General features: G+C 42.2%; 1 protein-coding gene across 2 annotated transcripts in view; it reads right to left on the bottom strand.

Moving 5' to 3' along the window:
• Nucleotides 1–27,596, bottom strand: part of LOC122995351 (transmembrane protein 211) — a 95,461-nt gene that overhangs the window by 27,199 nt on the left and 40,666 nt on the right. The window contains exon 3 of one of the 2 annotated variants that reach the window (XM_044370524.1): nt 4,346–5,540. The exons of the other annotated variant lie outside the window; for it this stretch is intronic. Coding sequence (XP_044226459.1) covers nt 5,449–5,540 — 92 coding nt within the window. The 3' untranslated portion in view covers nt 4,346–5,448. Of the gene's footprint in view, nt 1–4,345; nt 5,541–27,596 lie in introns of those variants that run through there. 2 annotated transcript variants of the gene reach the window in all.

Here is a 27,596-nt window from a genome sequence, read left to right as displayed (position 1 = left end):
AAAACTTGAAGCCTGACAAGATGGATTCTCACATGATGTCGTGATCTTGAGAATCCAGCAGTCTTGCAAGGTAACCTTGCCTTAAAAATAAGGGTCTAATTCACAAGGGTCAAGTTAACATTTGTTAAAGGGTTAACAAAGAAGGACAGCGGGTGAAACTCGGATTATAGGCAGAAAGACAAAATAGACAATTAAATTAATTAGCAACACTAACTACTAACCATTTTCTGGATCAATATAACAAAACAGTAAAACACAAGCAATTGTGAACAGCAGCATTTCCACCATCAGAGCATACTGCATGTCCATTTCGAAATTGATATGTACTATTTAATTACAAAGATGGAGCTATTGTGAAAATGAGGTCTGAGTAATGTGGCCCTACCAATAATAACATAGCTTTATTAATGTACAGTGTGATACTTTATTGATGCCTGAAGGGAAATTCTTTTTCCCTGCCATCCCCGACCCCCCCCCCCCCTCACATCATGTTATTGTAGGAATGGAAGCATTTTACGTCAGGTCATGAAGATGCAACACATTCAGACAGAGTACAAATGACAACCAGCAGAATTCAGTCGAACCAAGAGATAAATTGTAGGAGCTCAGGTGGAACGCAGATAGTCACGGCTGATCAATAGACGTGGCTGAAAGAGGGAGCTATGGACAACTTCCTGTCTCAGGTTTTGTTAGGAGATGAGTGCGGCCCGATGGGTGCTGAACAGTCGAATGATTGTCTGATATATTTAATCCCCAAGGACAGGAAGCCCAAATCAACTTCAAACAAAAAAACCTAATTATGTCAAGTCTCCTCTGGCTGATGATAAAGGATAATTACTTTTTTATTCCCCTCGCTAAGGCTGAATACGTTCCCTCAGATGTGGCGACGTAACCTTTAACGAACACCTTGTGATTGATGAGGCGCCTCATTTCCCCCTTCCAAATGATTACCGATCACTGTTTCCCCCTCCTTAAACACACACACACACACACAAACACACACAAATAATCCATCCACCCGCTCAACCAGCTACAAACAAGTTTGTGCATGACACTTGAAAAAGGAAAGCATCTCATTTCAGGACTTTCATTACTCATATCATCTAGTACTTACATCTCCAGCAGTGCATGGAGACGGAATACAATTACAGAGAAAAGAAAGAGGGCTCTGCTTTATCTGTCCCGGGAATGAGACGCATTCACATCCACAATGACCGTTTCTGACAACAGTGTCAGCCATAGACAATACTCTGCCATATCTATCTGTCTTCAGTGGAGAGATAGTCGGACAGTGGGAGCCAGTGATGAATGAGACATCGCCTCGTGTCTGATACATATTTCTCATTTCCAGAACAAACAATACAGACATCTGAAATGAATATCACCAGCTGAACACAGGCAACACAACTCACTAGGCAGGCAGGAGGAAATAGACAGTTTGTACATAAGGAAACACTTTCTCTGATTTCTTACTTGTCAATAAACGCTCATGAACTTGTGGCAAGAGGTCCTGTTCCTGAGTGAGTTTACATTTAAAATCTTCATTTCGGCTTAAGGAAACCTATTAACTTGTAAGTCCAGCTTGACAGTAAATGAAATGAGACAGCTCCCGCCCTCAATCTAAACAGCTTGTGTAAATTCCTACGAGACTAGAGAGCAAGTGTACAGTACATGTCCATATCTGGTGTTTAGGTCTCAGCCCTGACACTTGACAAATGTGGTGTTCCCCTCTAAACCTGTTACTAGCAGGTTGTCCAATGACTGCAGCTATTCGCTGTTTAATGCCATCGAAATCCGATTATGTCTTTCGGAGGTGCATTTGTCGGCCGACAGAGATGGATGGAGATTATAAACTGAGGCACTGGCCGAGTAGAACATTTTTTAAAAGGTTAGGAAAGACATAAAAATAGCAGGGCTCAAGGATATCTGTGGTTAAATATCCCAGCACCCAAGGTCAGCAAAGTCGAGGTGGAGGAGATGATACTGGGAGCCAAGCAGGTTATTGGTGCTTCATCCTGCGACGCCACCAAACTGTCCGAGAGACACAGAATCTTATATGGCGGGTGTAAATCCTCTGTTTTTCAGTATTTTCATGGTCCTTGTAAATTATTGCCGCAAAGAGAAAAAAGTGAAGGAAAAGGACAAAAAGACAGAAGAAAGACGATAGATTGATAGCAAGAGGGAGATTTGTTTTCAGCAGTTGTATAAAAAGAGGTCATTCGATAGGTCATTAATGTCAGTCCCCTTTGGTGAGTCTGGCTCCAGGTGGCTGAGAGCAAAAAAGTACAGTGGTAAACATAGATTTCTATTAAGGATCAATACAAGGTAATCAAAAGCTGATCGTGACCATAGCCATGAATTGTTAGCACCGAGGAGTGATGAACACTTTCACTCTTTCACCATGGTTTAGCGCCATTGTTGCACCACCACACATTCGGCTGTGACAGTATCAGTTTCTCAAAAGCACCAGTGAACTCTTTCAACTGTATGTTTGCCAACACAGTTTACTCTCTGTGAAAGAGGGACCAATCCAATAATCACATTCCTCCTCTCGTTTTGTCTTTCAGCCATTCTCAGTTTCTGGAAGGGTCCATTCAGTAACCCGGGGACCATTCTACCTTTTCCTGAAAGGCTTCAAACCAGCGCCTCCACTCAATGGCTGAGAACAGGACGGCCCAGGCTTTCTCTGGGTAACACAATTAGCCATGGAGCCCGGCCTCCTTCACATTCAGGCTCTGTTTGATGGCCAGCCAGCCCCATGACTTCATCCATACACACTATCAGCCTATTGCAATGCAAAACAGCAGCTTCTTCTCCGGCCCAGCACCATCTCACACTGAAGCCTAAAAGAGGTCCCCCCTCTTTAGCCCTGCTTTGTCCCACAGCTACTAATGCGTGTAATTTTTGTGCGAATGAGGAATGGAGACTGTGAGCAAACACACCTCTTTCAGCTCAAGCTATTATAGGATTTGGCCCATATGGTGGGAGGAAGATTTGTAATTGTGGCCTACTGGGGGAAACAGTGGGAAAGACAAGGTTGGGGAGAGCAGTATGGGAGGGCTTAGGAGTTTGTGGCACTCAGTTTAAAATAGAAAGCAGAAGAAAAACAAGAATTCATGGTAAACAACTCAGGAAAGCACTGCCAGACCTTGTTTTCATGAAGATGTCTCAAGAATGTAAATACCCAATCGTCCATTACTCCAAACTGCAGAATGAAAGTATGCTCTAACATTGAAAGTTGATAGAGAAATGCTTCAATCTGTATCATCCTGCATATATCAGATGGAGTTTAAGGTTTCTGACTGCCCTTTGTTCTCATAAAACTTCCACACATGATTCAAAACCCGATTTCAGGCTCAACAGCAGAGCGAGGAAGAGTGAAATATAAAGCCGGCATTCCTTCAGTGAGAGGCCGAGACAGCTTTATATGATTAAAATTGACTGGCACATGGCGCAGGCCTCCACATCCACCCATAACAGATATTGAAGACCCCCCTGGGAGGGTGAGTCTCCCTCTGTGAATGAGACAGGTTTGTAAGAAAGCATGGGGCTGCCGCCACAATCAATTCCCTTCCATTCAACCCATGCATGTCTGTTTTCTGAGGGTGTGTGTGTGCTCTGTCCTCGTACCAGGGCACCAGTCACCAATTCCAATTCCGTTAGCTCTTTAAAAAGCACTCAAGCCCTCCTTGCCATACCACCCACCCACCCCCCCCCTTCCTCGAGAGGCGTGGAAATAAATATTTATCACATCACAGGAGGGAGAGAGAAAGACGGACAGAGATGCAGGCAGAGAAAAACAGGAGAGCAGGGACAGGGAGAGAGAGAGAAAGTCAGAGACACTTGTGGTTACGATGACAACAGCTTCCCACTTGGCAGAGGACAGAAAGGGATGGAAATGGAGCGGACTAAAAAGCAACCAAGACCAAGCAAAGAAGTTGAGAGTGTGGGGGAGAATAAAAATAGCAGCTAAACCCTCAAAATGAACCCAGGGTGGTGAACATATGCCACTCTGGTCAACTCCCCTCACTGAATTCTGGGAAAGACAGACACATGGTGTTTTTCTGTGATTTGTCTCCCGCGCAATGTTGTGTGCAATGTCAGAACTCGCATTCCACTCCAGTCCTCCTTCAAGTGCAAAAGATGAATTCCAAGTAGGCTATCATAATACTAACTGCTGTATTTAATGGTATCTTGCAAGGATGGAGAGCGACATGTATATATAAGAATGGCGCACACACCGCTGTAATACTCAAGGTGACTGTGAATGTTGAGGGTTTATGGATGAGGAATCTATTTAGAATTCAATCAGAGAGGGGAATAATCTGGAAGAGACCACGGAGGCTCCGCAGGGCGTACTTAAAGCTGCCGTGAAAGAGATTTCTCTGGATGGAGCACCAGGATCCAACATTAGAGTATCCTCAGTCCTATCAGCCGGAGCACATGTTGCTTTGACTGGACAACAGTCATGACCTTTGATCCCCAAAGAGGCTGAGGGTCATATGGGTGTGACCGCTTGTGGGAAGCGGGCCTGAGAATACCATTTTATTTCAATGCTGAAACAATTATGAGATCAATCATTTACCACACAAAATTTTAAGAATCGATTAATTGTTCATGTCATTAATCAAGCAGGTTCCAGCATCTAAGATGTGATTTTTTTTTGCTGCTTTTCTCTTTTTCATATCACAGGAACTGAATATCTTTGGATTTTCATCTGTTGGACAGACAAAACAACATGATTCTCTCTTTCTGACATTGACTAGATTACTCAATTAATCACCGAAACGTAGAATAATCAATAATGAAAATAATCCTTGGTTGCAGCCTTGTTTTATTTCACTCAAACTCACTAATTCATGCAAACAGACACAAACACACATAAATCATTTCAACAATAAAGCATTTAGTTTGATGGATTTCTATCATTGTGTCTGCCCATCCCTTCAGGGTCTGAATCTACTTTTATGTTAATAGACACTATTCCTTTTCTGACTTTAATAGGCGGTTTAATAATGCAAGAGTATTCCATACAATTCTGTTAAATTCTATTCTGCAAATCATAGCCTCAGGCTTTTCTTTCCTGCACTTCTTCTCACTCTCGGCGGGTAGCCAACCTGGAAAGGTCTTTGGCAGTTGTATCCATAATTCTGTGGTGGCCGTAGATAAAACCATTATCTCCCGCATTTGATCCACCTCAATCCTCTCAATATTATATTTCCTAATTAAGGAAGGTGCGGGGGAGTGCAGAGCTTTCCCTTGAGTCTTTTTCCTCACTTGATTTCTTCCTGTTGCCAACATTTCACCTCCATCCTCTGTTTCATTCCATACGCATCAGTCTCACTTTGCTTTCTCCTCTGATTCTCTATTTGTCGCTCTTTCCTGCTCTTTATCACTCTGCTCAACAGCCATCCATCTTTTTTTGTGCCTGTCTGCATCTCTTCTCTTTCACTCCTGCTTCCTCTCTGTCTTTGCCTCCTCCTCCTCCTCTCTTTCTTCCGGGGGCAGCGGGCTCAGGCAGAACAGTAGAGGATGGTTTTCTGAGAAGTTGTAAATCCCAGAGAAAGCAGCAGAGACGGTGACATGGGCAGCGAGAGAAAGATAGAGTGATTTGGAGAGAGGAAAAAGCAAAGCGTGAGAGAAAAAAGTTCAATTTGCAGTAATTCTGTTATCTGGGGCAGGCAGGGCTGGGTCACAGCTTCAGATACAATGGGTCCCCTTAGTCCTGTATTCCCCATGTCCAACATTCAACATCAGTCTTACAGCTCACTGCAGTTTATTTATGTGTGTGTGTGTGTGTGTGTGTGTGTGTGTGTGTTTGTGTGTGCACATGTCCGCCTGTGTGTCAGTTTGTGTCCATATATGAGGATTCCCTGGCCAGCGCAGTAATCCTTTAGAGCAAACATCCTGTCAACAGCAAGGAAGAGATGTGACAGAAGTGGCAGCCATTAGCAATAAGAGGACCATATAGTCCTCTAAAAAAATGAGATGTCAATTTGAGGAAGAAGGAGTATGCAAGACTTCACCACCAACTCTATCCGGCAACATTTGAAATGTTTTGGCTGTCACACGATGCTAATTGCAGATTTCTTCAATCAGGGTGTGCTTTAAGGGACTCAGGGAGTTTTAGCCCTTATTATTGGTCAAGCTCCAAAAATGATGGATCCAACACTTCCCATAGTGCAACTGGATAGTTTCATTTAAACTTCATTCCTCCAGTTTGTAATCTTTCTTGTGCCGTTCAAGCCCAGTTTGAGATAACCTCTGATGACATCAACAGGGTCAATTTATCAGACATGGCAAAGCTCCTCTAGAGCCACAGAAACTGATTTTGGTGTGTAAAATTGGTGGAGTGCCACTTTAAAACTAGCCCCTTTTGCCCTTACATGCCTATGAAAATGAAAGAAAGAAATGATGGAATTTCCATTACACACAGATCACCACTGTCTGCAGCAGCAATCCCAGGTGTAGTGCATGAAAATCCTCTAAACTGCACTCCTCCAGAAGACTGTTTCAGCCTTCATTAAGCCGGGCAGCCAACACAAAGGTGTGACCTTCAATTACTCCCCTCCACATTCAAATTAACCGTCTTTAGCAGGAGAGATAGAGGGTAAGAGAGAGAGAGACGTGCACAGAACAAATAGGCAAAGAGATACAACTACAATATGCAAAAGGCACAAAACTCACACACAAATCAGTTTAGTGCGTTAATACTTACCGCAGGCTTTAATGAGCCCAGGATAAAACCACTTATATATTAACCAGCAGGTCGTAATTACAAGAGAGGCAAAGCTGTTAAGTAAACAAATTAATTATTAATGTGTATGCAGTGAGAATTTTAAAAATGTAGCACTACTGCTAGATGCTGTATTTTGAACTTTTCTTTATCTATTTTTATATCTTTATTTTGGGATATACAACTACCTACACGTTGTTTTAACGGGGTGGGGGTGTGGGTGGCTGTGGGGGTGGGGGCATTGTGGGCTTAGGGGGAGCCTGGAGGTAAAGAACAGATATCGTCCATCGGGCTCAAATAGCCAGGGCAATGTGTTGGAAAAACAACCCACTGTGGAGCAGGGATTATTGAAATCTTCTCAGGCAGGGCAGTTTTAAATGGGAAAGGGAGTAGTAGTGCTGATGCTGTGTGTGTGTGTGTGTCAGTGTGTGTGTGTGTGTCTGCGTGCACGAGTCACGGACAAGCATGAGCGCTGCTGTTGATGACACCTCAATGAATGAGTAAATCTGCTGCTTTCCCCTCCTCACACCACTGCTACTATATTTTTACTAGGAAGCGGAGGGCTAACAGCTGCTGCACTTCTCTCTCATGCACACACACACTTATGTATGGGTGAGGGGGCAGAAAAAGCTGAAAATGAGGGTGTGCAAGCTGTGACGGTGAACATTAATGGGGACAGCAGCTGTGGATTTAATGTGGCACATCTGGGAGGACGGAGGAGAGAGAAGACAGCAGCTCCGAGAGGGAGTGATGAGGAAGAGATGGAAGAAGACAGACAAGGGGAGAGAGAGAGAGAGAGAGGAGGAAGGGATGAGGGAAGTATGTTTGACTTGACTTTCAATAAGTCGTCATTTCATCTCTCTTGTACTCCAGCATCCAGATGAAGCAATAGATTTTTAAGATCTTTTCATCCTTGCGTCACCTGTTAAAAATTCTTCATCTTTGACTTTTATTCATCACATCGCCTCACATTCATTCACTTAAAAACACTCCCATTATAACCTGGACGCAGACTTGAGACATCGAGGTATTTTGCTAATGCACATACCCATTGCAAACTACAATAAGCGGGGGAGTATAAAAAGCTATGAATTTAATCAAATCATAACAAGTGCAACAGCCTTGACAATATGCCTATGACCATGGAGAGATCTTGCAGCAGGGTGCAAAAAGAAAAAGACAAGAGCTCAGAAGAAGAAGCAGAACATGTGAACGTTTTCACACAGCAATTAGACTGAGAGGAAGGAAAAGGTAAATGTTTCAGTGGGGAGAGGTTGTTCTTCTTGAAAACAACCACTAGGTTGCTGCAGCTGGGACTACAAATAAAAGAGTGAAGGTTTAAATGGGATTAAATGGGTGTAACAGATTCATAACCAATTTCCCCTCCCTCTACAAAAGTACAGCTTCAAGGCAAGGCCTTCCTCTATCCCCCTATTCAAGTGCTATCCTGGGAGCTCCATCAAACAGGCAGCCAGAGGGCAACCTTAAAAAGTCTCCTCAACCTCCCACCCCTCTGACAGTTGGCTGCTTGTCTGGCTGTCTCTCGGCCTTAACGCCTTCATTGAAGGCCCTCAAAAGCAAGAGCAAGCAATAGACATAGAGTGGAATGTCATGGAAATGACATCTCCTCTGCAAGATTTTACTTGGAGTATAAAAACATGCAGACAGGCTTCAAGAGCCCACTAGGTGTAAGAAAGAGGAGCAAGGTGTCTGGCTGCCTGTGTGTGCATGTGTGTGTGTGTGTGTGTGTGTGTGTGTGTGTGTGTGTGTGTGTGTGTGTGTGTGCCTCTACAAAAACCCACTACCTTTCCTATCAGCCAGCTAAGACACATATACAGGATTGGAAGAGCTCTGTAATGAGCCATCACAGTCTTGGAGATCCACTTCACCTTTATACCAAGAAGCTCAGAACATCTGCCATAGGCAGGAAAGAGAGAGAGAGAGAGAGAGAGAGAGAGAGGAGCTGAGGATTGTAGAGGAGGAGGAGAGAGAAACCATAAAATAAACTGCTGCCACTCTCTAGACACCCTTCTAAACAAAACATATGGCCTGATGCTGTTCATCAGCACCATGATGAATGAATAAGCCTCTTTATGGGCTCACAAATGCTCAGTATTCACCTCAGCACCCTCTGCACTCACTGTTTTCCTTCTAAGACCAAACATGGTAGATGACAAAAAACTCAGTTCACACACAAACAGTAAATGTCTGTTTTGATGCCAAAACCAAGGCTTGAACCAGGACTATCTGGTTGAAGGTCTTTGTCTACAGAGCACAGTAACATTTAAGGGCAATGGAGGACACCAGCTAGTTTTACATAATCTCAAGAGCAACATAGCACTAGAAAATTTAACACTAAGACGTGAAGAAGCTACCAATGTTCTCGCTGCGCAACATTAAGTTGATCAAAGGGCTGACTTTCCAAAACCTCAGGGTATGTCTTTATAAGAGTACAGAGGAGGTGGAAGAGCCGAGGATTCGCTCAGATTAAGACTTTGATTCTCTGACACTCTCCAATTTCCTCAAGCAAGTTATGACCCATCTGCAAGGCACAATTATAACTGAGATGAAGATGTAAGCCAATGAACCTTACTAAGATTCATAGACTTTTTTTCTTTAATTGGCTGATTAATTGTCTGTCACACACGGCCTGACCAGGAGGTTAGCATGAAGGGGAGGGGAGACGTTGGCGGTAAAACAAGCTGATATCCACCCTTTGCACAGAGCTGAGGATAGAAATGGATGATCTCTCTTTCCTCTCCTGCTCTCTTTTCTTCAGATATATTGCGCCATCAATCCCCCGCAGCGGAAACCACACTAGGAAGATGAATAAATTAATCTGGAATAAATGGCCTCCTGCCTGACACATAATCACAGATTAGGCCAGGTTGGCTGGTGGGAGTGATGGGCTGAGCCAAGCTGGTAGGGGAGACGGAGGGCTGAGTGGAGGAGGGGTGAGGGGGGAAGGTCACCCACATTAACCCCTGCCTTAGCGAAGGGAGCCCTGCACGGCCTTAACCAGAGTCAGAGAGGAGATGGAGAACGGAGCTCTGAGGTGATTTAAGTGGATCCACAGCCTCGTCCCTGAGGTGTGATTCAAACCGTGGGAGGCGGCAGCTAATGATGTCACTAATGAGAGGTTCATTACCAGGTCAGCCCTTTGCACCCGGACATGTTAACTTTTCACTCTGCTATGAATAATCTTTGAAAGCTCTGACAAAAGACACTTTACACACCATGCTGGTATATTTCTTCAACTCTCAACAAATATCTTTTGCATTAAATCAAATCAATTTACAGCTTGCTACATCACCTTTTCCAAATGACCAAAAGCATCTACAACATCCAGCAGCGCCCCGTCTGCTTTTCTGCTGAGCGAAACACAATTAAGGTGAGCGGAGAGATTCGTCATGTTGATTTGTCCCACACCTCACCAAATGAAATTTTCACACATTCCCTTTTGAGCAAGTGGCTGAAGGTGGGGAGAAAAAAATGAGAAATTGAAGACGGGACGACCCTCCGCACCCCACGTTCCTCTATTTAGATAAATGAATTGCACCGCTGTCCCTTCCATTTTTCTCAATTAAGTATTTGCCATTTGGAATGCTTCCCAGCTTCATGATCATTAAAACCTTTGCATGTCAGAGGAGGTTGAGGAGGAGGAAAGGGGGGTGGAAGGCACACTTAATTCAATTTCACAGTCGTCAGCGCTACCTGCCCTCATCAACAGACGAGAGAATGTGAGGGAGGGATGGTTAAAAGAGAGAGAGATAAATAATGACAATAAACACACCATTCATCTGAGGGGACTTTCCAACATGAAAAACACTTAACAGCGGTACAGTTTAGTGTGGTGATGAGTCTGAAAATCTTGTTGTTTTAAGGTAAGACAAAAAAATCGTTTGCTTCTGATTCACAGTTTAAAAATGTCGATAAATCACATTTCCTGTGAACTCCTACGTGATTCCCAACAAACAAAAGATATGACTTCACCTCAAACTCAACAAATAGATTTGTTTTTAAGAAGGCCCTGTACAACACTGAAGGAGATTTAACAAAAAAAAAAATAAAGATTTTCCAAAGAGAGAGAGACATAAAAGAGCTGTGAGCCAAACACTCCTCTTGCTCGACTCAGAATGGAGTCTGTACAGTTTCTTTATCTTCCTCCCGATGCCGCATTGACTACTGCAGAAACCCCTGACCCAGTGCGCTTCGGCAGTTAACGTGATATATTCATGTGTCGATAGCAGGAATGCAGGGGAGAAAATCAATGCTGATATAATACACTCACATTAACATGGGACAGAGCAAGGCCACAGAGGAAACTTCCCCCCTCAGAAAATGTCATCATCGTCATAGTTTGTATGTAGGCAGTGAATGAAAGAGACAGAAACAGAGTGGAGTTCAGAGCCTTGGTAACAGCAAAGTTCTTCTTCTGTTTATTTCACACAAACCACAAACATTTTACCTCCTAGGTGTGAAATGTTAAAGAACTGAATTGAGTAAACTGTAGGTTGAATCATTATCATATCAAACAGAAAGTAGCATCTAAGAGGTGAATATTTAAAATGTTGTATTTTATAGCTATCTCACAACTGTGTGCAAGTGAGACAGGTGACTGGAACAGCGGCTTGTAAATCCCTGGAGGTTTCATTTAGAAGGGAATGCTAATTCTTATCGACCCTCCAGCCAAGTCGGGAAATAAGTGATGGTTGCTCTGTCGCTGCTGCCTTCCCAATAACATCACAGTCAGAGGGGGGGGAGGGGGGAGGGGAAGAAACACTTCTGGCTTAAATACATTTACGGTTCTTCTACCTCAGTGATTTGCAAACTTGGGTCTTGCACACCCAGTGGTTCGACTTCAGTGTAATTTAGTGTCCAACAATAAGACTCCAGCCATGCTAGTGGCTGTGTGAGGCTGTACTTTGGCACAGCGATGCTTTGAGCTAAATGCTAACATCAGCATGCTAACATGCTTACAATGACAATATTAATGATGATGCTGGTGTTCAGCAGGTAATGTTTACCATGGTCATCAACTTAGTTTAGCATGTTAGCATGCTAAGATTAACTAAGTAGCACTAAACACAAAGTACAGTTGAGGCTGATGGAGATGTCAGTAGTTGCAAAGTATTTGACAAATTTTGACCTGATGATAGTGTTAGATGAAAGGGATGACCAAAGTTACTACAATTCATTCTGTGGGAAACATGAATGTCTGTACTAAATTTCATGGCAGTCCATCCAACAGTTGTTTTGATATTTCAGTCTTGACCAACCAACTGACATTTCCATCCTTAGAGCCATGCTGCCAATGTGGCTAAAAAAAGCTACAGTAGTTGTTGAGACATTTATATGTATCTATATTTTTTTTATCAATCCACCTCATCGATGTTGAGGTATTTCACTGGATTTTTTAATAACTTTCATTAAGACATTTTACTAAAAAACAAAAATGTCATCCTCATGGTGGCGTTAGAGGAAAAGTCAGGGGCTCACCAAAATCACTAGGCTCCATCCTCTGGTCACCATGAATGTACATAATTTCATACAAATCCATCCATTAGGTGTTGAGATAATTGGACCAAAGTGGTGAACAAAATGGCTGACATTACCATTCATAGAGCAAGACTGTGAACATTAAGGAGTACCAAATAGTATTATTAAAGTTATTTCCAAATCCCTGCATCTTGCCTCATTCCTTGACCTCTAAAATTAATCTCACTGGCTAAATATCTATAAAGAATGTAGAGCAATGACTAAATATTTTTACAGTCAATGCAATGTACATTCATGGCCATCAGTCTACCAGTAGGCATGCTGTCTTGGTTTGTGTTGTGTTGTGTTCATGAAGAGTGTAAAAGAAGCTAGCTGTGGTTAACAGCTCCTCTATGAAGGGACTAAAAGAGTTTCAGAAGGCGACAACATAATGTGCCTGCTTCTCTTCTCACTAGGACCAACTCCAGTATCGAGCGCAGTCACCATGCCGACGTCAACCCATCAATTTTTATACTTTCACTCCTCCCTCCGTCTCCGCTCCTCTTTCCATCCCTCGACCCTACATGGATAACTATATATGTCGGCACTAGGTTGTCCGGGACGTGGATCGACTCTTAATACACGTCACACACACACATACACACACACACACACGACAGTCTCCCCACCAGGTTTGATTAATTTGGCTCGTAACGCATGTGAGCAGAGCTATCACCGGCATCCAGATGTTGCACAGCCCTTTTGTCTGCGCCCCCCACTACACACACACACACACACACACACTCTTTTAAACACACACATGCCGGGTACACACCTGCTTACATCTCCTCCCCTTGCCTCCAGTAGTCAAGGATGTGATGCGGCGTGTAGCGTGCTGTTGTTTTGATTATTTCTCCTTTGCTTCTCTGAGCTCTCTGTGAGCTGTGACTATCTGCTGTGCATCAGAAGAAAGAGGCCCACACTCTGTTTTCACAGAGGCTTGCAGAGATTGCATCAATGACTTAAGGGCAGTTATCAAAGGCAAAGATATGTTGTGTAAATACAACACACAAACACACTCGAGCACAGATGCACACACCTTCTCCTTCACCATAATCGCCACCAATCTCATACGGACACACTCACCCACCACAGAGCGTGGCACCAACACTAACAAGCAGAGAGTAAGACATCTCATGGAGTCCGGTTTCCCTGCTCTGTCTCTCAGTGTGAGCCAGTGACAGTGAGCGTTGACAGGGATCATAAGTCTCTTCTTCACCTCTGAACCGTCTCTTCCCACAATGCTAACCGACCTCCTCTGATCCTACCTCCCAGCTTTTACCCCCTCCTAAACTGAGGGAGTGTCTGGACACAGGAGCAGGAAAGGAAGAGAACAGGAAATTGGGTTTTGGAGATGGTAAGCATGAGAGGGACAGAGGACACAGAGGGAATGATAGATTGCAGCCATTGGGAATACAGATCAGAGAGTTGATAGCCACTTTATGGATGGAGAGCAGTGGTAAAGTTATGCAGCAGTGGAGCCCTTTCGTCATAGAGAATAGGTTGAGATTTGGTTTGATTTTTTTGGTGATTGTTCTTCAGTTGTGGTGGCTATTGCCTCACATGCTACCTCCAGCTACCAAGCAATCCCTGTTCACTTCCTTTGCCAGATTTATTTCTCAGAGGGACGAGAATGTTACAGCTTTTAAGCAATAGCTTTACATTAAACTGCTATTCAAAACTGCAACACGAACACTTATTTATATGACTATGTCAGTTGATTTGATTTGTGGTTAATTAATGAGCTTAAAGCCATTGACCATATAAATTACAGAGTTTGACTTATAAATGAAGTACAGTCACACAGGCAGCTCTTTGAGGCTGCACTTAGGCAAAGCAGAGCTTTGAGCTACATCTTGAAGTCAGTATGCTAAAATGATCACAGTGGTAATGTTAACATGCCAATGTTAATGTTATGTTATGTTATGTTATGTTTACCATGTTCACTATGTTAGTGCACCATATTATGAGGCTACCAATTAGTACACAGCACTTAACACAAAGTACAGCTGAGGCTGATGGGATTTTCGTTCATTTGCAGGTATTTGGTCATATTAGACAAAGTAACATCTGACTATATGGAAAATTAAGGGATCACCAAAGTTATTACACTTAAACCAATCTTGGGATTTGTTTTGTCTTAGTCTTGTTTACTCTCGGACTCTATATTGTATCTTTAAGACATGTGGTCTTTTGTTCTTTTGTTCACATCTAGAAAACTATATACAATTTCAAAGTAAAGTTTGCAGCCTCTGAAAAGTCGTGGTGGGACTGTAATAACATAGAAACACATCAGTATGAACACATGCAAGCATAATTCTGACATGGAAACACACATACATACACACACACACACGCGCACACGTAGAAACCAACAGATGCTAATAAATACTCACACACATGCACACACACAAGCACACACCCTCAGGGTATTTGTATTTCTGAAGCATATGCGTCCCTGTTTTTACCAGTTGGAGCTAATACAGCTCTGTATCTCAAGAAGCAGGCTCAGTCTGTTTTCTGATCATCTGCGGAAAGCACACATGATTAACCTACCATACTGTGTGTGTGTGTGTGTGTGTGTGTGTGTGTGTGTGTGTGTGTACATGTTTATGTGTGTGTGGGTGTAATTTCCTCAAATACAGTTAAATACCAGGCCACAGACCCTCCCTGTCTGTTTTAGTCAGCCAGATTCAGAGGGAGAGAGGGTTAATCACTGCGCTTGTTGGGAAGCGGTGATATGAAGCTGATGTCTTGAGAGTAACATTGTGCCGCTCGGAAAGCTTTATTGTTTTGTGTGTGTTTGCATACTGATGACGTTTAAGCTTCCAAAGACTCCTCAGCGTTTAGATCCATGACAGCGATCATTAAGAATCCCTGAATACACACACTTTGTTTATGTGGGGGCGGATTTAGAGACAAGCTTAAAAACACTGTATAACGATAAGGCGAACAAACGTAGGCACACACGTTTTCTCACATACACACAAATACACACTAAAGACAAGGAAAGTGTGTGAAGTGCAGCTTTAGCATGAGTTACATTAAATTGTGAACAGAGTCATGCTGCACTGGAGTCATTCATCCATCTGTCCTCCAGTTGGTGTTGGTCATGTTGAAACAAAATCACAGCAGATCTCAGTCATGGTAATGTATAAGTCAAGAGTCCTTAGCATACAAGTGGTTGCTGGTTCAAAATTATAATATAAATAAATAAATATTCTTTTGTTTAATGGCACTTTTGTTCTCCAACATCACAAAGTCAAGCCTCCCTTCTTGATTGAATCTCTTCCCTTGTCTTGTTAGTGCAAACAAACCCACCTGTATTGTGTGTATGTGTGTATATACTGCGTGTGTGTGTGTGTATGTGTGTGTGTGTGAGTGTGTGTGTGTGTGTGTGTGTGTGTGTGTGTGTGTGTGTGTGTGTGTGTGTGTGTGCGTGTGTGTGTGTGTGTGTGTGTGGAGAGATCTGTAATTGGAACATATTAAATGGGATGTTTTTATAGCCAAGTGTAGGCCATGCTGAGTTGAGGGGAAAATAGGGTCATCATAGAGATGATAACTGAACATAGGCAATAAACATGTGTGTGTGTGTGTGTGTGTGTATGTGTGTGTCCATTTATACTGACAGACTGTGTGTTTTTGCTGAATGGATGTGTGCAGCCAATGCTAGGGGCCAAACAAAGGAGAGTTGTTTATCCATCTCCACTTTATAGACACTCCAATGCTGCACAATGAGCCCACAATGAAAACTCACACACACACACACACACACACACACACACACACACACACACACACACACAGAATACTGATACGGTTGTTACGTGGTTCATAGCCTTGGCACTACTTGACAGGAAGCGTGTGTGATTGGCTTTGACTGTACATGACAGAGGGAATTGGCATCACTGCTGTCACCGGGTGGGGATAGGACACATGTGTGTTTGTGTGTGTATGAGAAGTGTGCATGAAGAGCGACAGGTTTTAGTGGATGTGACATGCAGCCATGGGTGAGTGAGTCATGTTGTGTGTGTGAGGCAGTAGAGAACTAAGCACAGGTGACAGTGTTTGCTTGTATGTTCATTCAACTCTAGACAGATACAGTAAATAGTGGCATTTATTTACCTCAACTGCAAAGAGAACCAGAACCTTTCATTGTAACGTGTATATGAGGGACAGACCTTTATCGCATATTCCTCTCATTTTATATCATGTTTATATTATATCATGTTTTTAGTAAAACATGCCTATTTTGTGATCTGCTACTGTTTGAAGTTGCTGTTGATTCTGTTTGCTCCAAACCTTCTCCATGTTTACATGTTGTCTTATAAAATTCAGGATAATGTACATTTCGGCTGCATTATTTTCACTCACTAATTAACTTCAGCAGGTTGCTGGTTTTTAAAGCTATTAAACGTCTGTTAATGAAACTCAACAGTCCCTGCAGTGACTCAAAGGGCACAATCATCCCCTTTCATGGTTAGTTAATAGGACTTTTTGACATGTCACAGTAGGAAAAGCACAGGTGTAACTATAAAAATAATGAATTTATTTGTTGTGCATGCTGGCTCTCCATCACACTGTCATGGTTTACTTTACTAGGATATTTGAATAAAACAGAGCCCTTGTTAATGTTTTGACTTGTCAAAGCAGGAAAAGCACAGGTGGAATAATGACATTAACGATGGCTGCATTGCATTTAGGTGACCCTGTTCTGGCGCTCTGGTATTGTGCATGCTCACTCACTGACATGGCTTACTGGGAAAATTAATGGAACAGAGCCATTGTTAATGTTATTATTTACACCTGTGCTTTTCCTGGGGCCTGTATTATGAAGCAAGTTCAATATACCCAGGATATCTTTTCGTTAGCTGGCTTCACTGAGTGTAACATTGGACATCCAGATAACCAGCGCTATGAAGCTGGTTATCAACTCAGTCAACTCTGGGTTTTCCTATCCATCTACGAGCGCGTCCATGTGAAAGAGGCAGGGTTGTTATTTACAAGCGACATCATCAGAACCATGAATGAAGTACTTTATATGATATGAGACAAAACGGTGATACAAAGTACCTGCAGAAAACTTCTGCTTTACGACAGCAAAAAGCTGCATTCAACGAAATGAAACGTAAATGAACCTGTAATCATACAACAGAATAAGAAGATGTGGAAACACTAGAAATAATTTCCAAATATTAAAAATGAGCTAAGGCTTAAAATACATGTAGGAATTACTATACATGACTTAAGTATAGAGTGAGTATGTTTTGCTATTTAGTTGGTTGATGAAGAAAACATTCTGAATATGTCACATCAAAGAACCTAAAAGTAATACCAGACTGTTTCTGCAACTGAAGCAAAGAGTGGAAAAGAAGTTAATGACTGATGAAGTCTGTCTGACCCAAATGTTAAATTTATAATCATGGAAGCAAATTAACTGTGTGTGGAATCTTTTTCTAATAAAAGACAATCTTTCGTTTTTATTTCCAATTATCATCACACAGTTGTCTCATGTTATTCTGACTGCAGTGATGAATCAGAGTGTAAAATCATTAACATTGTCAGCTGTTCACTCCATAAAATCAACTTTGCACAATTAAAATGCAGCTAACATCATCATTATGTCCTTAGTTTCATGAACGATCTCTCTGTTTGTTAGGGGCTCTGTTTTAAAACCAGAGAGGAAATAAAAAGCCTGGAACAACAAAATGTTTCCACTGACCTATAAAAATATATATTTCTCTTTTTTAGTTGTCACTTTATTGTAAACTCAGGATTTTTGTTCGTGTCGGTATCCTGTAGGAATGATGACTCCTTTTTTTCCAGCCATCTGATTGGTCAGTGGTCGGGGGGGTTGACAGGTTGTGATCTGATCCTCTGAAGTTGCTGCTCCGGAGCAGATTAGCTGTTCAGCATAAGTTACCATGGTGATGTATCCCTGAACTACTGTTGTAACCCTTGAAACCCAGAGTTAAACCTGAAGTTACTCCAACTCCTGTTTCTTAGTAAAATGTCTGCTGTGAAAGGGGCGACCAAATACTATGGTTTCAATTACACTCCTCAGTCTCACCCTGACTGTTTTCTCTAACTTGTCTTCTCTTTTCAGAGTCTAATTTATGGGAAATGTCATCAGCTTTGTCTCTAAAGTAACACTGCAAAATGCTCAGCTTTCACTCTATGTAGCATCAATTTTCTTAGCATGATCTCTAAATGCTGAAAAAACAGACATCCAGTAGTCCAATATACCAGCCCTGCAGGGAGCCGCTTCAACAGTAGCATTAACATCCTTCACCATGGGTTGTAGCACTTAAAGTCCCCCTCCACTCAAAAATGTGTTTTTCTTCTTGTTCCTACAGTTGGATGTTTGAGCTTCACTGTGCAGAATGAAGTATGTGCAGAGTTTGACAGTAGAAGGCTGTTTTCACATTCATCTGCTGAAAGTGAAAGGTTTCTCTGAGCTCATTGAAAATCCAGCTTTAAGGGGCAGGCCTGTGAACATGATTTGTGACATCACAAATACTTTGGAAGCCGAGCTTGGTCCAATATTCATCTTGATGTGGAAACTTGATGCCTGCATTGCACAAACACTTAGAATGGACTTGAACTTACAGTGAACAAGGAGACATCTTGTGTCCAGCAATTTAACTTTGAGATAAAATATATTTGCATATTTCTTGATCTGGAACTTTTAACAATATAAAGGGAACAGATGTCATTTTAAGGACAAGATAATTAAACTTTTTAACTTTTAATTTTTTAAACACAAATTATTATTCAAAGTAGAGTATTTTACATACATCTCAAAACATGTCTGGAGGGGTCTTTAAGCATCAGTTTACAGGTAGCATTAGCATCCTTCACCATATTCTTACAGGTAGGCATCGTTTTAGCATTAGCAGCTCGCAGTGACCCACTTTCCTCATCAATCACCGCATCTGTTGCACCTCTTCCTCCAATGCTTTGTTCATTATCTGAAGTTCCAGTGATGTTGATGTTATCAATCTATTTTTAAACCTGAAATCCAACCATCCAATCCCAATATTTCAGCTAATGGCAAAATGTCATCCTCACTCACAGAACCTGGAGTGAGTATGACTTATTGTATTGCACTGCTGGAATTAGTGCTGGAGCTGTACATTGTGTTGAATTCACCGTTATAAATTTACTATTTATACATCTGAGCCTTATTTGACACATTTGAATACTAGCTTTCATTTGAGATTTTACAGTATGTGTGTGTGTGTGTGTGTGTGTGTGTGTGTGTGTGTGTGTGAACATCTCAGGTGAGGCAAAGGGTAGAGTGAGACTGAGGATGCAGATACACAACCAGACATATGCACACATTAAGTTTTCCCACCTCATTACCCCTTTTAGGATGAATATGAAATGCACAGCAACCACACACACACACACACACACACACACACACACACACACACACACACACACACACACACACACTCCCTCTCTCTCTCTCTTTCTCACACACACAGAACCCACTAACCATATCAGGTCCTATTATTTACACTAGACCACAACCTGATGCTTAATGGCCCTCGCAAGCAGAGAAGACACTAAGAGAAAAACCCCAACCATCCTGCCGACTGAATAAATAAATAAAATGAGGTTGAGTGAAGCTCCAGAGTAGAATAAACAAGAATAAAGCTTTTTGATCAATAACTCAGAGTGGAGCTGGACATGGAGAGCGAGCTGACAAGCAGTGTGAGAGTGTAAGTTGATTATCTGTGAGCTCGGGGATTATCCCTCGCCATTCATCCTCTGTAGTGAACCCTCGTCACCTGGATAGAGAAATAACTGAGATCAGAGAGGCAGGAGGAGAGCGCTGATCTGCACATACTCCTATCTGGGAATCATGTCAAGGAGGTGAAGCACCTTCCCTCCTTCCTTTTTGTCTCTCCGTCCTCTCCTCCCTGTCCTCTGCTTCCATTTCTCTCCACGTCTCAATTTCTTTATAGCTCTCTATTGTTTCTACCCATCCCTCCCTCCATCCCTCCCCTCCTCGGGCTGGTACGGGCAGCAGGGAGGTTCAGATTTCAGATCGCTGGCATGACAGTGACATCAAGGCCTGTGCCAAGCCGACTGTGCTTCGGATCATCAGAGAGAGAGCGTGAAAAGATACTGGCGGTGACACACAGACTGTCCATGCACAAACACTAACACAAAAACAAACAGAAATGCAAACAGAGGGACTAAGACTATTTGAACTAGCAGTGTGTACATGTGTGCGGGTGTGTCTATGTTTGTGTTTGCGTATGTGTGATGCATGGCTCAGCATGGGAGTGTGTTTGCCAGTGATATCACAGGGAGCACAGCGGTCCCAAACCTGCCAGCGTCGCCTGACATCTTTATCCGGGCAGCCTGCCCAGCCTCACCCAAAACCCACTACCCATCCAAGTCACCTTGATCAGGAGGGAGATCACATATCAGGGCTTCATCTCACACACACACATAGAGCACCACACTGTTCCGAAATAATACCCAGAGATTTCATGTGTGACTCATCTATTTATTCTACTCATAACCACTGGGCTTTTAGACAAAATGTCTATTATTGACTTTCACATTTGATTTTGTATTCCAGCTGCAAACTTCACTTCATTATCCTCATTATCCAGTAATGTAACAGTGGTAAAGCACATAATTCTCAGACTTAAGCTTGTTTTTTGCAGTGGATGGTAGCATCATATGGCCAGTATGCTTTGCTTATTGTCATATGACACAATCAGACAGAGGTTAGGGAGTCATCAGAGGCTGTGGACCAACATTAAACGATTAAATGGATCCCCTTTTACCAGTAAGAACCACAAACACAGTACTGTCCTCAAAATTCAGAGATGTTTGTCATCCAAACCATTTCTTTCAGGTCTTAAACTGCAGAGTTCAGTGAAGTCTGGAATCAGGCTCTTAAAGCCCTGAGAACTTTAAATCTAACGTACTTCTCTATTACATTAAACTCACGACTAAATAAGCTAATGATAAGTCCAAATAACTAACTTTAGGTATTATTTATTGAGAGTTTAACAAACTCAAGTAATCTGCTTCATCAGGACTGTGCGGGTGTGGTTTGATCAGATTTGATTGATCAAACAACCTACCAACTGTTATCAGGTTTTGATTCCAATGTCGAATGACATCATCTTTTTTATCCAGCTGAGCCTCGTCAGCTTCAAACCAGTAAGAACAGCCCAAACAAAAAACAAGATATAGAAATCTCTCATGTGTAACAACCTAAAGCGTATAACTTTGTCAGAAAACAGTGTGTTTGTGGAGGATCCCATCACTCATAGTAGGGAAGCTGAATGAGAAAATGAGTTTTCAGGGCCCTAAAAATTAAACTTGTTACTTTCTGTTTCAGTTTAGTTCCTGTGTGCAACGCAGAATTTCAGGTGAGAAAAAAAGGTCATTGTGACATGTCAAAGAGGATGGAAGCTCCTCTCTGTTGCAGCCCCAAGTAATGGTTTATGTGAACAAGACAGGTGTGTTTTCTACATAAAAGACTGTCTGGTACAGCTTGAAATAGCAACATATACAGTATATGCAATACTGCAATATCATAAAGATTAAAAACAAACTCAGTGTTGGTCAGTGGCGGCATTCAATACCAACCAGCACTGAACAACTACACTGCTTAAAACATTTGTGGTCTGCTGTCGCTGTCAGCCCGACTGTGCGTAGACAAGCAAATAAACGGAGAGGCGGCTGTGCGAGGTACTGATTAAAAAGCTGCAGGGGGGGGCCAGACGGGAGTATCATTATTATTTATCAGCTCCGTATGGCTTCTCTCACACACCTGGGTAACACGTATGAAAAAGCTGCAGGCGTACACACAGATCACGCACACACACACACACACACACACACAGCACAGAGCAAACACAAGTACATTCCTACACAGCAGACACGACTTGACACATTTCGATACATAATTGTGACGGTAAAAGTCGACAAAAATTAAAATCTCTTAAAATCTCAATCACTGATCAGCTGTCCGTTGAGCAAATCAGCCCTTCAAACTGCTTAACAAGTCAGGCCTATGAAGCAGTAAGGTTGGATTACCATTCTGGAGAAGACGTTAATTACGCTGGATCCCTCTAATAGAGTCACGCTGCACCAATTAAAGACAACAGAGACTCAGCGTGGACGTACAGCGCTCATTACTCACACAAACAACACAGTTCTCACGGGACACAGAGATTAATGGCACTCTCCTTATACAGCACGTACATACACAGTGTTTGCATTATGCAAACGCTCACAGAGACGACAGGGGGAAAGCACAAGCATGGGAGTCCAGTGCCGTAACACACTGTAACACACAAGGATGAGAAATTGTGCAACAGCTGTAAATATGTGTAAACTGTAAGAGATCATCAATCGACACCTGCATAGAGAGAAAACAATAAACCTTGAAAAGAGAATCACACTTATTTTCAGTCTCAGGTCCTCGGTGCAGGGCAGGACACCAGGCACATTTCAATTTCAGAGAATTTTAAAGGTTTCTTGGAGACGACATGCGCAAGGGGTGGGCGGTGAGGGAGGAGAGGATGGGAGGGGGTTGGAGGGAAGATGAAGAGACAATGGAGGGAGGGGAGGGGTGAAGTCAGAAGAGGAAGGAACAAAAGGAAGAGTTGAAAGAAAGAGCCAAAGCACAGAGGGTGAGAGGGGAACATATTCTTGAGAAAAAAAATTGCAAGCGAGTATCATTTGCTTGTTACAGCTCTTTCGCTCTCCGCTTTGAGACACAAGTAAGGCTTTGTGGTGATAATTGCATCCACACTCTTGCTGTCAGGAGCATTTCTGGTCTCTCCGTCTTTCTCTGAAATAGCGGTCGACGTGTGGACGTTGAGCGGAGGGCCCGCTGTTGTAAAGACGGGGCAGAAATCAGTGATCAGGTCCTCCGACAGAGAAAACATCCCTCTCTCTTCTCGCTGAAGGCCTTTCGCTCGACTGAGGCCGTTTGTTCTGCTGACAGGCTGTAATTCTGTTCTAGGATAGAAAAACCTGAAAGTGCTATACCACGATCAGCAGCAGTCAAACTATGGTTTTTTTCTGATAGTATTTCTCTCAGGATTAGATGAATAACGTGTCTCTCCTCAGCCATACAAAGTGCTGATTGTCCTTGTGACCTCTCATGAGGGTCGTTGACTTCCTCTGGCCTCTGCGTGCCCAGACTGTGTTAAACAGCCCTGCTATAAAGGGCAAAGCAGAGATGATAGAGGGATTAGGGCCTCAGTGTCACCTCTGTTTCCCATTAAAAGTCTTATCTCCATCACAGAGACCCTTGTGTTTGCAGACTGACGACAACGTGTATATAATTCTTACATCAAATCTGTAAATCTGTCAAAAGCCGTCATGGTTTCTCTCTTTTAGTCGTGAAGCTATATTTCATGACTATAATGTTGATGCCCTAGTTTGCATTATATCCTTTATTACTGTTTTATTCATGCCCTTTATTAATAAAACACCGACTTATATTCTTTTCTGCTTCCCTTCAGGGATCACTAAAGCCCTTTTTATCTGGCAAATTTGGCAATGATTCTGTGAATATGATTATGTTTAATTCTATTTTAAGTTTATAGTAAGTCTATTATATTTTACAAATAAAAGAAAAATAATAAAATATGAATAAAATTCTAAAAAGAGAATAAGATGCAACGGCTGTCTCTGTTAGAAAATACAGAAGGATTTCATCATATAAGATATGCATGACGAATGAAAGCGTAATGTAGGTGTAAAAAGCCTCCCTTTTTCAATCCAAACGTATTGTTTTTAAGCTTTTTTTTAAGTCATTAGGGGAAACTTCTTATAAGAAGAAAACTCAAATATTGCCAAAAAACTGATCAGATAGTTTTCTCAACATGGAAAACAACAAAAAAATAGATTTGGTCGAGGTGTGTCCACACAGATGTGTTCGCTCCGTGTGTGAGTTCTCCACTCTGTGTGTGAATGTGTGGTGACAGATTGAGGGTGCTGGGAGGCTCTGGGAGCCGATGACGCCTACTGCTCCTGTTGCTCCTGCTGAATGTGAGCTGTGCTCTCTCAGATACAACCCGCTCTGCCCCCCCAGAAACAAGAAAAAGGAGATTTCCAAAATGTTACACTCGCCCTCTTTTCTCTCTCCGTCTGGTTTAGTTTACCTTGTTTGTCTTTCTCATTTGTTTTCTCACAAGAGACTACTTTTATCACTTATACTCATATATATACTATACTTCTACCACTATGTCTCCTGCCTGAGAAGCTTCCCGGCGCTAAATTGCTTCCACGTGAGAGAGAGAAAGAGAGGCAATTTGCAGCCAGTTTCCACACTTCATATCTCATCACAAGAGGTGCTAAAAACTGCCTTTTTTTGACAACTTGCGTATTTTGTTGGAAATGTAAGAAATGCTACAGTATAGAGCTGAACAACTCATCTCATTCTGCTGCTTTTAATATCACAGTCTGTTGCTATATGGCCGATTCAGCAACCAATCTGATAACAGCAGTACAGCAAGTCATCGTCTGCTTTTGCATCTTGAAGCATCAGCACGTTAAGTTGCACACAATACTGCAAAAGTTAAAATCCAGCTCATGAATTTTGTTTTCTCTCCACCTAACAAAGCAGAATTTCCACAGAGGTGATCTTAAAAAGGCTCTGAAGATGAGCACTGTTCGACAGCATTAGACTGACGAGAAGAGAATGACAGCCTGGGTTTCTCAAACTCTGCCAAAAATATATTCTCTCTCCGTACTTCCCGTCTCTCTGACATGCTTTGGTTAGAAGTTGAGGACCAGGGGAATTCCAGCTGTGATGAAAGAGTGCAGATAACTCTAGAGTAAACAGGGCTAGACCGAACCAAGAGAGAGAAGGGAGACAAGGGAAATCATTAATGCATCAAAGACTGTCAAAAGAATACGGTCTGAAAGTCTGAAAGTGTAAACACAGCAGATGGCGAGCATCTTATCCTTGGATGGACAATTCAGCCCCGCTGATACAGTATTAGCCTCTACTGAGGCTGTTTGTATCTGCCTGTCAGCGAGAGGGGATAATGGAGAAAATAGCTGGACGGATTATGTGATTAGGCTTTGCAGTTTTTACAAGAGGTGTGATTAACGGATGTTCAGAGCCTCCAACACCTCGTCACAAAAAATACTAATCCTCACTGATATTATTATTATACTTCCTTAAAAGAAAAGTCTGGTTTGTTTCAACTTGGGTCTCATTTTTGTAGTTTTGGTCATTGTCTCTATTAGTTATGACGATATTAAACAACACAGTCATCACTGAGATCTGGGAACACATGACATCACCGTGCCGAAGCAGGAAACAAACAGGTTTTCAGTGTATGTGTGTGTGTGTGTGTGGGAGGGGGGGGCATACATGTATGTATGAACGAACATGTTTAGAACAAACAGCATACTGTATATAGAAACACTGACAGATGTAGAATCACATTTTCTAAACATTGATCTGCAACGTGTGGAAATAATTACAGCAGTTGAATTGATATGATAGATATGATCAAGGACTGATGATAAACTGCAAAAAACCATCTCCGTACACAGTACATTTTTGGTGTTTTATTGAACATATTATTAATGCGTCATGTTTTTGATACTGTCAGGTTGTCTCAGCTGTCTGCTTCTCAGAATCAGCACCCTTCAGTGATTTTTCTCTGCGTAAAGAGTTTTTATCTCCCTGCGCAAGTGGACAGTAAGTTAGTTGCTGCTCTGTGTTCACATGAGAACATCGAGACTCATTTTCAACAAAATAAGCAATGTTAGGATTTACAGAAGAAATAGTGTCAGGCAGAAACCAGTGTCAATTCTGCATAAATACACCAAGGGATGTACACATAACATGAGAATATCTTATGCGTGTTTATCCATCAATGTTTTTTCCAAACATCCACAAACATGTAAACTGTGATGGATGTTATATAGTTGTATAGTTAATCATTTCATTGTTCACTTTTTTCTTCCAAATATGTTTGGCTACACTGTAGCTTTACTTACAACCTGTATGATCATCTGACTGCTCATGTTTCGTGCCCCATCTGACTTCATTTTAGCGATTTTCCCAGATCTCACCAATTAACTTGAAAAGTACAATATTTTTATTAAAGATAGGAATTATAGCCAAAACTACAAAAATAAGACCCAAATTGTAATAAATCAGAATTATCCTTTGAAAGAATATCCATGAAACATGGCCAAACACAAGACGATGTTTTGTTTCCCGGTGACAACTGAGCCAAAGTCGGGTACGAAGACAAGACAATTAAACATACAATAAAGGGTGTGGTTGAGGGATGTGGCTGTCAGAGTGATCCCATCTTATTCTTCACTTCCTGCCCGGCAGCCTCATCTTGACCCCACAGTCATACGATGAGAGAAATGAAATGAACATGAGAGGCTGGTGGGGCGACCAGTGCTTTAATCTGTTTGGTCCCAGACGGGCTGCTTGCCCCATCTGTCTTCTTCCCCTGTCTGTGTGCTCCTGTGAGGTGCCCTCTTTAAACTGCAATCAGAGGGAGGCGAGCGAGGTGAGGGATGTGCTGGGAACGAGAGAGAGAGAGGAGAGACAGAGATCTCTCTCTCTCTCTCTCTCTCTACTATCCTCTCTATCTTCTGTGTGTACTCCTTTGCTGTAACAGATTAGATCACAAGCTTGAGAGCATCCATCCCATCAGCAGATCACTCAACGTGAGCTGCAGGAGCAGCCCAAAACACACACGACATATCAATTAGGAGGAAATTGTATGGGTTGAGGGTGTGTTTGTTTTACGTCGCTACACAAACCTTATTGGGTTTCATAAAATGCTACTATCATGAAGAACAAACACATTTTCTTTATTATACTTAACTTGAAAGTCCTCTGCAGGTCAGGGAGTTGGACAAAATAATGGAAACGTCATTAAAAAGCAGCCATATGCAGCTCTCACTGAGAAAATAAAGCCATTTCCTTCCAGTAATTCAAGATAAATACTAATAAATAAATACCCATGTGTCATTTTTATAGAAGTAAACACACACACACACACTCACACACTCACACCTCGAATTCCAGATAGATCGATAGCATGGAAGAAGTGGATCAGCAGGTGAAAACATGAGGACAGATTTCATTACAAAAATGATCGATGAAATCATTACATTCTGTCAGTGTGTGTGTGTACATGTGGACGGGCCTAGAATAATATGCGACTCTGGTCCTGATGTACGGAGAAAGAACCATCCACAACTGACTGCTTTTACAACACCTACGTGTGTGTGTGTGTGTGTGTGTGTGTGTGTGTGTGTGTGTGTGTGTGTGCGTGTGTGT

This window comes from Thunnus albacares, chromosome 13, assembly GCF_914725855.1.
Source record: "Thunnus albacares chromosome 13, fThuAlb1.1, whole genome shotgun sequence".
Taxonomy (NCBI): domain Eukaryota; kingdom Metazoa; phylum Chordata; class Actinopteri; order Scombriformes; family Scombridae; genus Thunnus; species Thunnus albacares.
This window is presented reverse-complemented; position numbering and strand designations above follow the sequence as displayed.